At 48.9% G+C, this 13,502-nt stretch overlaps 1 protein-coding gene across 1 annotated transcript in view; it reads right to left on the reverse strand.

Moving 5' to 3' along the window:
• SPTLC1 (serine palmitoyltransferase long chain base subunit 1) overlaps positions 1–13,502 on the reverse strand; it is a 53,980-nt gene that overhangs the window by 3,910 nt on the left and 36,568 nt on the right. Inside the window, exons 9-13 of the mRNA XM_042912221.1 lie at positions 9,182–9,289; positions 7,141–7,236; positions 6,402–6,498; positions 5,316–5,370; positions 1,886–2,003 (exon numbers count right to left, since the gene is read on the reverse strand). Of these exons, the coding sequence (XP_042768155.1) occupies positions 1,886–2,003; positions 5,316–5,370; positions 6,402–6,498; positions 7,141–7,236; positions 9,182–9,289 (474 nt within the window). The remainder of the gene's footprint in view (positions 1–1,885; positions 2,004–5,315; positions 5,371–6,401; positions 6,499–7,140; positions 7,237–9,181; positions 9,290–13,502) is intronic.

Raw genomic sequence — 13,502 nt, forward strand, 5'->3', positions numbered from 1 at the left:
CGGACCGGCTCTGACCCTAGGCCTGGCTAAGAAACGTCCTAAACCATCGCTCCTTATAAAACCAGTGTCTCGTCAGGCAACTCCACAAGAACTTAGCGAAACCGGGTTCTGCAAAGCTTAAGTGGGAGTTCCAACGCCACAACCATCCCTCTCAGATACGGAACACGGAGCGTGGAGCGGAGCTTAGCGTGGGGACGCAAAGACACCGCAAGACCCCGCGTTTCTGCACAAACGCGGCTTCCGGACCGTGTGCGCGCCCCTCCCCCGAGCCCTGCCCGCTCTCCTTCAGCTCTCCCCAGGATGTCCTCCGGCTGGGGCCTCAAACGGGGTCCGGCATCGGTGAGCTGTGCAGACTGTCGCCTTCTCCTCCGTTCTGAGGACGGGCCCCCCTTCCGTCGCCTGCCCTCTGCAGTGTCTCTGACTCAAGGAGAAGGAGGCCCCCACGGCCACGACGTCTAGAGGACTGAGGACGGGGGCTCCCGTGGCAGGAGTGCGGCCCTGGCCCTGCGGCGTGAAGCCCGTGTAGAGCCGTCCCGCGGGGGCCGGAGGAGGCGGGGGGGGGGGGGGGGGGGGATCCGCGCGGGGGCTCGAGGCCCCGACAGGCTGCTCCGGGCTGCGTCCATCACACCAGCGGGCACTCGAGGATGCCGTCCTTTCTCTTCGGCCGGTACACACGTACGTGACATCGCAGTAAAAACGCGGACGGGGTGAAAGGCGCCAGCGGGAGGTCAGTTCCCGTGAAAGAGAGTCTGTCTTTGTCGAGTTCGCAGAGCCGCACCCGGGGGGGCCCCTGTGGCACCTGGGCCCTGGGGAAGGGGCGTTGTGCCAGCCGGACTGCTCATCACCTCACACGGTTCCTGAGATCCCCTGAGCTGGGGATCTCACGTTCTGGGTCTGGTTCCGTTTTATAAGCTGACGGACTCCAGAAGGCCACCAACTGCATGAAGCCCCCCACCGACCTGTCCTTTCTGATGGCAGCTTCACACACTGGAGGAGGGAGGGCGGCTAAGAAGCCGAGATCGGCCTCAGCCCCGTTCTCCATACCGACCAGCCACACCACCACGGAGAGACCCGACCTCCCGGCCACGGTCAGCCAAGGGCACACGACAGACAACAGCCATCATCCTGACGTCCCGGTGACCTCGGGGCAGAGCCCCTGGAAGGGACCGCCAGGACAAGCAGGACGAGAAGGCAGAAAGAAGCCTGCCCCATTCCCAGGCACATGCTAGCCGCACTGCAGTCGGGGGAAAGGCAGGGCCGTCCCAGCACGGGTGCTCGCGGGGTCCCAGGCCCTTCCATCCGAGCGTGAGCACGAGCAGCATGCGGGGGGAGGGGGGGGCGGAGGGGGCAGGGCTCCAGGGAAGGGGCCGGTGGTCTTCCCCAGGGAGCCATTTCTTAGTTAATAATGAAGTTACAATTAGTAGTAAAATCACTTTCAGGAGACACAGATATTTAAATCAACCTCCAAACTAGGCCTGGTGAAGAAGCGATCTTTCTTCCTTTCCAGTTCCAGTCTCAGCTGCGTTGGGGGTTCACCCCAGACGCCTGTCCAGTGCTGCCTGTGACCAGCACTCATAATGCCATCCCCACCCACAGGTATGAAAGCCTGGCTTTGAAAATGCCGTGCGAACGGGTTTTCTGGAAGGCTAATTATGTAGAGCGCAAGGAAAGTGTATTTGATACAACGGAGCACAGAACACGACAACTTCAACGCGAGCGGAACCTGACCGGGCAGATACAGTGCGGCCTGTCAGCACAGATGTGTCCCGAAGGCCCGGGGACCAGAACGGTTCCACAAGAGGGCTGCGTCCCGGGGCAAAGAGATCTTTCCTAAGACGGGACACAGAAGACGCTGCTTGGGCTCGGGGTAGAACTACACACTTACGTGATTCACAATCTCCTGAAGAAGTTTAACATCTTCTTCTCGAGACCCAGTGCTCTCTTGTAGCTGCAGGTGAAATGCGGGAGAAAATGACTCTCCCACCACTTTTAGCCCAGAAATGCTGAAAGGAAACACACAGCGTAAGTCCCTTCCGGGTGCAACGGTGTCTCGCAGAAAAATAACTACGAAGTCTGCATTCATGAGCGGAGCAGAACCCTGTGGTTTTCCCAGGAGGCATCACACGGCGGGGCTCCGATCCCACAGAGACAGCAGGGATCCGTGCTCCGGGCGGTGCTCCCTGGTGTAGACGCCCCTGCCCCTGCAGGGCCCGCTGTGAGTTGGCGGGAAGAAGCCTCCCTGTCCTGGCGGACGTCACTGGCTCACACAGCACAGAAAACAGGAGTCATCCCCAGGCTTCCACCGGGAGGGGAGGCCCGTGGGCCCTGCTCCCGCCTCCCCGCCTCCCCAGCTCTGGCGGCCCCTCCTCACACACCCGCTGGGTCCCGAGGCCTGGCCCTCACGCGCTCTCCTCGCCTGTCCCTCGCTCTGTCTTCCACTGCTGGCTAGTAAGCCGGGTCCGGCCCCAGGATCACCTCCTGCGGCCTCCCTCCCAATTCGCTCCTTTCGGGAAGCGTCTACACATTCATTTTCTATTACTCTGCCTCCTTCACGACTACTTACTGAGACTGGTAATGTTTCCTTGCTCATTTATCTTGTCTTTCATAAATGATAGAGATGAGTTCTAACACTAAAGACGCTGCATCTTGACCACCGGAAGTATGATCAGATTACGAAGTTCCTTTCTTATTTGCATGTTTACTGTTAAGTTTTACTTGGATTATGATTATCTTCATTTTAGGATTAATAGCACGGACATCTGCAGCTTCTCAGGGAGGGAGAGAGATTTCTTTAGGCGTGAAATCTCGTGTTTTCAAATCATTATTACAGACGTCATGAGACCCGCACATCAGGTTCATTTACAGTCTGTGTTTATCCTGTGATGATAACGGTTTGATTTTTGACCCACCTGCTAGACTGACTACAAATGGTGGCATATGACTGTCGGAAACTGAGCTGCACGTTTTAAATTGCCTTCATTACCCAGCTTCCCTTAGAAAGATCTGCTTTTCCCTCAGAATATAATGGGCGCAAGAAGCACTTTCTAGTACACGGATTCCTTCAACATGTTTAGGACTCAATGAGCTTTCCGAAATGACCGTGTGCCAAGTATCAAGGGAGGTGCGAGAAGCTAACTTCGCTGGCCTTTCAGACCACCAACCAAGACCGGTAATCTGGGTCTCCTTTCCTTAAATGTAATATGTGCTACTAGGCTTCTCAATAAACCAGGTAGCAGCACAGTGCAGAAAAATACATCATCAAATAGGGGTTTACTCCAGAATGCAAGCACGGTCTAACAGGAGACAATTCTAACAGTGAAATTCAGCATGAGACAAGTCTATGATTTTTTAAAAAAGTCTCCAAGTCTAGGAATAATCTGATCAATACCACCTACAAAAAAACCCGTAGTGCAACATTTCGTACTTTAAAACAACCAACTGAGCTACCCATGCGGCCGTGATGTTTCACACTTAATGAAGAAAGACTTTTAGGTTGGAAATGACAGAAAACGTCTATCACTACTATTACAGAAGATGTCTAGTGACCTAGAGCAACGCAATGAAAGAAAAAAAGAACTAAGATGTTTAAGAATTTGGAGGAAGAGAGAATAATTGCCGCAGACCATAGGACCTCTACACACATCATCACACACAGAATGATACAAACGTCTAGAATAAATAAGAGCTTGGAAAGACTGCTGGAGATCAGATCATGAGGACACAGCACAAATGCCAGAGAAGACTGGCTACCAGCTGGCGGGAAGGTGGGGTCACGGGAAAGAGGCAGTTAAGAGAAGAGAGGACAGAGCGTGCTTGAACGCTAATCAAACCGCTCGGAGCGGGTGACGGCAGAAAGGGGACGGCCGAAGGCGCCGAGTCCTTACGGAGGAAGAGCTATGACTGCAGGAGGCAAGCCTCCCAGCCCACCCCCCGCCCCCGCCCCCGCCCCGGTTGTCACACCAGGGAGGAGCGGTGTGGATGCCTGCGTGCGTGCACGTCTGTGAGGGAAGATGTGGAGGTCTGAGTGACAGCGTGAGGCCGGGCTGTCTGCCAACACCGGGCGCAGGGCAGACAGGGATCTGGGGGCTTCGGAGGAGAAGACGGGAGGGCGGAGGAGGGCTGGGCTTACAAAAGGGGCACACTGCTACCACCGGACAGGATGAAGGGCACTTCGGTTGGTGTTCCTGAGTCTACAGTGGCTCCAGTGTGCCGTGTTGGCACATTAACATTTCATAAGGCAACGTAACTGGAACCGACACGAACAATGGCTCCCAACCATAAATCATGCAAGAAGAACTTCTGTTACTATCGTGCAGACACACCCAGAACGGTAATTATTTCTGCCCCTACTTCATCTGCAACAGCCGCGATCTGCTCATTCATTCACTGTCCTTTCCTTTTAGAGAAGCTTCTAGTTCCCACATCTGGCAGTAAGTGGGACTTTCATGACTGAAAAGACACGTTTCCACCTTGGGAAAGACAAAAGGAAACACCTGGGCGACTGAGCTCATTTTCGGTAAGACCAGAACTCTGCCTGGAGGCGTCACCTACCTGAATTTTTTCTTGACGCCAGAGCAACCTTAAAGAACTACTCTTGTGTCATTAAGACAGACACAAGCCAACACTCCTATGGTTCATTTCGATTTCACTTGTTTTTCTTCACTTAAAATAAACCTTAATAATTTTCTAAAAAGTATGGACGATATGAACCCACCCACTGTCATCTAATGACGCAGCATATAATGATATCATTTATGCGTACAGACGAGGAAAGATTCTCCATGTTGACCCGAGTTCTTACTGGTGACAGCGCGTTTGGTGCTTATCTTCACCTCTGTCCCTTATATACTGCTATCGCATTAATTAGCTTGTATCCCTTTAGAAAAACAAAGTCACGGTTCGTTAAGGCAACAACAAAGCAGGGCACCTGGGTGGCTCAGTCAGTTTCGTGTCCGACTCTCGATTTCGGTCCAGGTCACGATCTCATGGCTGTGAGATCAAACCTCACGTTGGGCTCTGCCGCTAAGCGTGGAGCCTGCTGGGGATTCTCTCCCCTTTCTCTCTGCCCCTCCCCCTGCTTGTGCGTGCTCTCTCTCAACAAATTATAAGTAATAAAATAAAACAACAACAAAACGATGCTCTGGTTTCAGGCCCACAAATTTGAAAGAACCGAGTTCCTCATTTCTTAGCCGCGAGTCAAACTGATCCAAGCCTATTAAATACACTCAAAACCAAAGAGGTGACATTCAAAATTTTTCACTAGTTGTTTAAACGTGGTACAGACTTTCAGTTCATTGAAAATATAGTTAACTTACCCTTGTAGAGCTTTATGGATTCGTTTGCACTTTTCCCTCAACACTGAAAAAATACCTGTGTGAAAAAAAAATATTTGGAAGATGTGATATTACTAATCTAAACGTATCTCTAAAGATGTTTAGTGTTCAAGCTCATCAACTTAAAATGCGGCCACCCCCCCAGACAGGAGCGCCTCTGGAGGCCCCGGCCCGGTCTCAGCGTGCTGCCCTCACCTCCTCGCCCACTCTGAGCGCAAGCTGGGGGAGGTTTCCCGCAACAGAACGAGGGCTCTCGTTCCCATCAGGAGTCTATAAATAATCTAAGAATAAAAGGGTACAGATATAGTACTTATTTCTGGACCCTTAACGATTTGATAAAAGAGAAGACGCTATACTACCATTTGCTATCTTTTCTTGGACGTTTTCACCTCATTCACGGAAAATTAAAAAACTAAAACATGTGACCAAGAGGCACTCGTGCTGGGCCTTCTGACAAGCAAGCCAATCGATGTGCACGCAGACACGTTTCCTGATTCTCTGAATTAAAACCAATGTTAAACATTTAGAGAGTTAAAGAATCTTAAGTTTAGAAATACCGGGTTAAGGCCTGCTTTTCCATTTGTTTCAGGCTCTGTGAGGAGGTGCCACCCCAACCCAAGGCCACGTTTGAAATGTAATCAACCTGGCCTAATAAGGAAGCTTGAACGGCCGGTGAACCGGATTTGGCTTCAGTACCAAATAACGAGTCAAAGGCTGAAGGAAAAACTGGGTAAGCTATAAATTATGTGCAAGGGCACCCGCAGCAGCACACTTCAGCTGACTTCTCGAATGACAACAGGCCCGGAGCTGACCCCTCCTCCTGGCGTCTCGGCCCATCCGCCCAGCCTGGGAGCCGGCCCAGCCCTCCGGCCGGGAGAGAAGCCCACACAGAATCCCCTGAGCGGACGACATCCCAGCCACGATTCTCCCCACAAACGCCAGGCAACATCATCCGGAGGCACCGGCGTCTGGTGCACACGCCCCTCCGGCGAATGCCTCCGAGAGCGCGCCAGCAGCCTGGCTGACGTGAGCCGTGAGGCCCGGGGTCCTGGGGGCAGAAGACCGTACCTGGGTTCTCCTCCATGATGTTGAGAGCCTCGATCGCAGCGGCAGCCAACAACGGGGGCAGCGAGGCTGAAAAGCAGTAACCCTGGCCGGAGAGTCGCTGAGAAGAAACAAACAAGGTAAAGACATGAATACGCTTTTTTTTTTTGGGGGGTGGGGGGGGGGGCTAAAAACCCTAAAGGCACCAAATCTGCATGACCTGCTAACGGTGCCTACAAATGGTAAAGTGGGAGGAGCCATGCACGTGTAAAAGATACGCGTAACAAAAACGAGACCTTTTTAAGAAGATATTTTCCAAATACAAACATGTCGAGTCATTCTCAGACAAATTGACTTACTTTTTATTTATTTATTTATTTATTTATTTATTTATTTATTTATTAAACAAGTTTCTTTAATCTTTATTTTTGAGACAGAGAGAGCGTGAGCAGGGGAGGGGCAGAGAGAGGAGGAGACACCGAATCCAAACCAGGCTCCAGGCTCCCAGCTGTCAGCACAGGGCCCGGCGCGGGGCTCGAACCCACGGACCGTGAGATCATGACCTGAGCTGAAGTCAGATCCTTAACCGACTGAGCCACCCCGGCGCCCTGACATATTGACTTTTAAATAAAGATTGCGACAAACCACGTCAGAGTGAAGCTGTGTGACTGGAAGTTACAGCTGAGTAACTTCTAACACAACCAGGGGGCATTAGTTTCAGGAGCTACTGGTTTTTTTTTGTTTTTTTTTTAAAAGAACCCACCTGATGGTCAATTACAAAAGATCTGCCACAGCAGAAACCTCCAATAGAAGCGAGAGAATTCTCCATGTTGGCACTGATAAGGTCAATATCATCAATCTGCCAAAAAAGCAAGACGGTGGGAGTTATTCCTCAATTTAAAGAAAAAGTAAAGACCGACGTCAAGCCTGCAGACAACACTGCAGCACTGATCACGTTAACATCTTGGTTCAAATGAACCACCTCTGTGCCGATGAAGGAGAAGCCACACAAAACCTATGGTCACAAGCACGGAAGGTTTCGAAGCGTGCCTCTAAAGAGGCCCTTCGGCGATTTACCCTCAGTGGAAGGACAGAAAGAAATTAAAAGAAGAAACCCAAAGCTGCTTAGTACTACATATATTCTGAGGTTCAAAATCAGTCATTTCCGTGCTTCAACGAGGGTCTAGTTGGCCATGCCCCCAGAAGGTACCTGAGATAAATACGAACAAATCTATCAGAGTTTTGAACACTTTATCCCTACGTTCACCTTTTCAAAAATGCAAGGGCAGTTTTTCCAAACATGGCAACTGGTTCTTTGGCCACGCTGAACCGGGCAACGGACAAACCCCACTGTGCCACGTGGCCTTCTGAGTCGCCACCGTCTCCTCAACTCGGTGCTCCCGACTCCGTCCTCCCGCTCCAGCCCCGGCACCAAGGTGCACCTGGGCACACAGCGGCCGTTCAAAGCCACCCACTGATGCCACGATGGTGAGTGGTCCAATCCCACCTGGGGCTTCTCAGTGGTCCACAGACCCAACAAGGAAACCTGTTGGCTCTTACTTTCTAAAAAAACCTTTTATTATGAAAAACGTCAAACACACACAAAGGTAGAGACGACAGAATAAACAACTCTCATCACCAGATTCAGTCACTACCAGCTCATGGGACAGTCTTCCATGTACAGCCTCCTCCTGCTCTCAGCATTTCTTTAGAGCAAATCCCCCAACTTCTTAAGAGTTTCATCTGTAAATATTTCAGTGTGCGTTTCTAAAGGACATGGACCCTGTCAAAAGCATAATCACGAAACCATTATCACACCTAAAAAATGAAAAATTTCTTAATGTTGCCGAATACTCAGTGTTCTAATACCTGCCTCACAAAGCTGGTTTTCTGCAGTATTTGCCGGAATCAGGATCCGATTGAGGTCCATCTACTCTGCACTTTTGCTCAGTGCATTTAATCACCAAATAGCAGTCTGCCTCTGGGGAAGGAGCATGTGTCACTCTAACTGGGGATACTCGCTCTGCTTCGTTATCGGTAGTGAGACGCCGATAACCTAAGGTGACTTCGTGTTCTTCAGTTCAACGTCTTGCCAGAGATCGGAAAGCTTTGATGCACAGGATCTGCAGAAAAGCTCCCCTCAGCTCCAGCACACAGGGGTCGGTGAACACAGGCTCTGTGGGCGGGCAGACGCTGCTCCTCCCCGAGGCTGCAGGGGCTCAAGCCGCCGAGACTGGGGCAGGTGGGGCTCATTTGAACAGAACACGTGACCAACTCCCTCCAGCTCTCTGGGACCTGAGGCTTGGTGGCGCGTCTGCCGCCAGTGTTTCTGACTCCGTGTCTCCCTCCGTAGAGAAGTCACGGCCATCTGACACCCGTACACGGAACCCACTGAGAACACACAGTTGTAAATATCGGAGAGAACATCCTTTCACTGCCCCCATCGTACTTTCTAAGGGACTACGTTAGGGAAGTCTTACTGACTTTAAGAAACACACGCAGGCAAGTTTATCCGTTTCTAGAGAAAAGACACGGAAAGCCAAGATCAAACGCTACAGGCTACACAGACCGCATCCTAGGAGGCACCGCCGTGAGTTTCCAGGCTCTGAGGGACGACAGGCCCTGGTCTGGCGGACCTGGTGCCCTGTGGGCTCAGTGAAGGGACGGAGCCCAGGGCGGCACGACCCCGCACGCTGACGGGGAGCACCGCCTCGCGCCCGTGGTACGTGAACGTGGCCGGCAGGACGGAACCGCGTGTTTTCCGCATGAGGACACATCCCAGAAAAGGGGCAAGGGGCACTTACGCTGATTCCAAAATGTTCGGTGACTCCTCGACCGTGTTCTCCCAGGACTCCGAACGAGAGGCTTTCCTCCAGAAAGATTCTTGCTTTGTACTTGTACTTTAACTTCACCTGAGTGGTAAACAGAACGCCACGTTACAGTGCTGGTGACCAGCACCGTCAAGAAGATACTGGGGAGAACAGTTACACCTAGGAGGGAAAAAGCACATCTGGTCCCCAACACTGGTGGGCCTGTAGCTGTGCACCTGCCCGCTTGCTGGGCGCGTCCCGAAACCCCGAATCAACACACAAGGCAGAGTGCGGAGCGGCACGCACGGAGTCACCCGACCTGCCTGTCCCCAGCCGAGGCTGACTCCTGCCTCCGCTCACACTGGAAACACGTGTCCTTTTCAGCGTCTATTTATCGCTGTGGTTTTGTGTATCTTGTGCTTTTGGCCGGTGGTTCCGGTTAGGACGGCCCAGCACAGCGCTGAAGTGCGGGCTGGCGATCTGAAGCGCCAGAAGGCTGGGATGCGTCTCACGGAGGAAACGCGTGTGTGAGAGAAGCTTCGTCCAGGCATGAGTTACAGCGCCGGCGGCCCTGAGCTCAACGTGAACGACTCAGCAGTATGTATTAAACAAAGGCGTTTCTAAACAGAGAACACATATACTGAGCAACTGGGGGCAGTGCCACGACCAGACGCTCGCAGCAAGCGGACGGCACTTACCCCAGGAGCCACAGTCCTGCGGTCGGCAGCTCGGTACCTGTGGCCCGCTTACGCACGTTTCTCAGAACTACACTTCAGAACACGGCCACGTACGCACGTTTCTCAGAACTACAGCTGGCCCTTGCGCGGGTCTGTTTAGATGTGAAGTGTTTTCAATAAATACAGTCCAGCACTGTAAATGTATTTCGTCTTCCTTACGATTTTCTTAACGTTTTCTTTTTTCTAGCTTACCTTAAGGATACGGTGTATAATACGTATGACATACATAACATGTGTTAATCAACTGTTTACGTTATGGGTAAGGCTTCCAGTCAATAGTACGGTATTGAGTTTTCGGGGAGTCAAAAGGTATGTGGATTTTCAACTGCATGGGGGTCTGCATTGTTCAAGGGTCAAATGTGTCATGATGGTGAAGAGATTATATTTTATTTACTAAAAAGTTTTTTTTTTAATAATCTTTATTTTTGAGAGAGAGACACACACACACACACAACATGAACAGGGGAAGGGCAGAGAGAGAGGGAGACACAGAATCGGAAGCAGGCTCCAGACTCTGAGCTGTCAGCACAGAGCCCGACGCGGGGCTCGAACTCACGAACCGTGAGATCGTGACCTGAGCCGAGACCTGAAATGAAGTTGAGGCTTAACCGACTGAGCCACTTAGGCGTCCCAAGAGACTGTACTTTAGATGCTCTAAATTTAACAACAATATAGACAGTATAAGGCCAATTTTTAAAGACAAAACTGTAAGACCTTATGAATGTAGACAGCATGTGTTAAATACTGGTTTGAGTACACATAAAACTCCTGAGGAAATGTACATATTCTTCCCTCAGTGGCCTTATGCTTTAATTTGAATTCATGGCACTGTTTTCTTAATTCAGAAAAAGTTTTCATTAATATGCCTTTCAATCTGTTTTCCCTCTTTGCTTTCAGGCTTGTAAGTCAGTCCTTTCCCTTCGAAGGTTTAGATGCATCCTTTTCTGAATGTTCTTCTAATTACTTCATGTTACTTTTCCATGTACATGTTGGGAAGCTGAACATACGTATGTTTGTATAGCTTTTGCCCCCTATTTTTTAATGTATTTTTTGAGAGAGAGATAGTGTGAGCGGGGAAGGGACAGAGAGAGAGGGGGACAGAGGATCTGAAGCGGGCTCTGTGCTGACAGCAGAGAGCCTCATGTGGGGCTGGAACTCACGAACTGTGAGGTCATCACAACCCGGGCTGAAGTCGGACACTCGACCGACTGAGCCACCCAGGTGTCTCCCCCAAATGTTTAACTGATTTACTCCTAAATGATATGAATGTGATCAGTTCCACAACTGAATTAAAATACAGCGATTATCAACCACTAAATATAGATGGATTTTTATTAACAATGAATCAGCTAATTTGGAGAGAATTATACCTTTGCAACACTGTTTTCCATCCATTAGTATGTATGAGATATTGTATGAATGAGACAATTTCTAAATATCATGCTTCGGGGGCGCCTGGGTGGCTCAGTCAGTTGAGCGTCTGACTTCGGCTCAGGTCACGATTTCATGGTTCGTGAGTTCGAGCCCCGCATCGGGCTCTGTGCTGATGGCTCAGAGCCTGGAGCCTGCTTCGGATTCTGTGTCTCCCTCTCTCTCTCTGTCCTTCCCCTGCTTGTGCTCTCTTTCTCTCAAAAATAAACAAACATTTTTAAAAAATCATGTTTTAGGACATATTTAAGAATATTATGCCAGTACTGGTACACAAATAGACAAGTCAGTGAAACCAAACAGGAATCCCAAAGTCATAATCCTGTAATCTTTACATATTCAATGCTAATACATACTTGACCTGTTCCTTACGCTTTATATTTTGTTTCAAGGCTTGGCTGTATATCTATCAGTACTGCTTTACTATCGTAGCCCTACATATGCAATTCTGGTATCTTCTGGCCCACTATACTATCTCCCCCATATTATTCTATCAGTTTTTGACACTCACAAAAACAAGGAAAGGAAAACCAATACAACACATCTCTTTCACTGATATTTAGAATGTGTCTAGATTTCCTCAAGAAACAGTAAAACACTTTAAAAACAAGGTATGAAATCCTTATTCTGAATCCTCATTCAGTTGATGGGCTCAGACTCAAATTTCAATGGCTGAATTCAAGGGCGGTTCAACACGGGAAAATCAACTATACTAATAGGATGATGGAAGATCACATGATCAACTCATCACCTGATTCAGAGAAAGCGTCTCACAAAATCTAAATCTCTCATGGTACCAACACTCAACAAATCAGGACTAGGAAGGAACTTCCTCAACTGATAAAGGGCATTTATGGAAAACCATAGCTAATATCATACTCTGTGGTGACAGCCTGACAATCTTCCCCCTCTCACCTCAGTCTACACTGTACAGAAGGTTCTAGCCAGAGCAACAGGCAAGAAGAGGAAATACAAGACATCCAAATTGGAAAGGAAGTAAAACCACCTCTATTCACAGATTATAGGAATTGATATATAGAATAAGACCCATAAAAATACTATTGGAGCTAGTAAGTTCAGTAAAAGTTCCATGATATAAGATCAAAACACAAAATCAGTTGTATTTCTATAAACTATCAGTGAACGCTCACCCTCCAAATCCCATTGATAATAATATCAAAAAGAATAAAATACTTAGGAATAAATTTAACCAAAAAGATGTAAGATCTGCACAGTGAAAACCACAAAACACTGTCAGAGAAAATTAAAGAGGATCTAAATAAATGGAAATACTCCCGTGTTCATGGATTTGAAGACTTAACATCAGTAAGATGGACAAACTTTCCACAGCAATCTACAGATTCAATACAATCTACAGATTCAATATAATCCTGATTCAATATCAAAATCCAATCTCTATCGAATATCTATTATCTGTCAAAATCTCAATGGCTGTTGTTGTTTTTTTTTTTTTTACAGAAATGGAAAAGTTGATCCTAAACTTCAAATGGAATCTCCAGGCACCTCAAATAACCATAACAATCTTACAAAAGAACAAAATTGGAGAACTCACGTGTCTTGACTTCAAGATTTACTATAAGGCTACAGTAACTGAGACAGTGTGGTACCAGCATAAGGACAGACATACAGACAAGTGGAACAACCCTGAGAGTCCAGAAATGGTCATAATCTCACGGGCTGTGAGTTCGAGCCCCACATCGGGCTCTGTGCCAATAGCTCAGAGCCTGGAGCCTGCTTCAGATTCTTTGTCTCCCTGTCTCTCTCTGCCCCTGCCCGGCTTGCACTGTCTCTGTCTCTCTCTCAAAAATAAACATTTAAAAAAAAAAAAAAAAAAAAAGCAAGAGTTTTACAAAACACATCCTATATGATTTCATTTATAGGAAATTGCACAAAAGTCAAAACTACAGGCACAGAGAGCAGATCAACGGTGGTCTGGGGCCAGGGCTGGAGGTACTGACTACAAAGGCTTATGAGTGAACTTTCTGGAGATCGAAATGTTCTGTAACTTGACTGCAGCGGCAGAGATGAGGGTGTACAAATCTGCCAAAACTTACCAAACTGTACTGACAGTGAATGCATTTCATTAGCATGTCAATTACACCTCAATAAAGCTGGTTTTAAAAAGCTGA

This window comes from Panthera leo, chromosome D4, assembly GCF_018350215.1.
Source record: "Panthera leo isolate Ple1 chromosome D4, P.leo_Ple1_pat1.1, whole genome shotgun sequence".
NCBI classification, from domain to species: Eukaryota; Metazoa; Chordata; class Mammalia; order Carnivora; family Felidae; genus Panthera; species Panthera leo.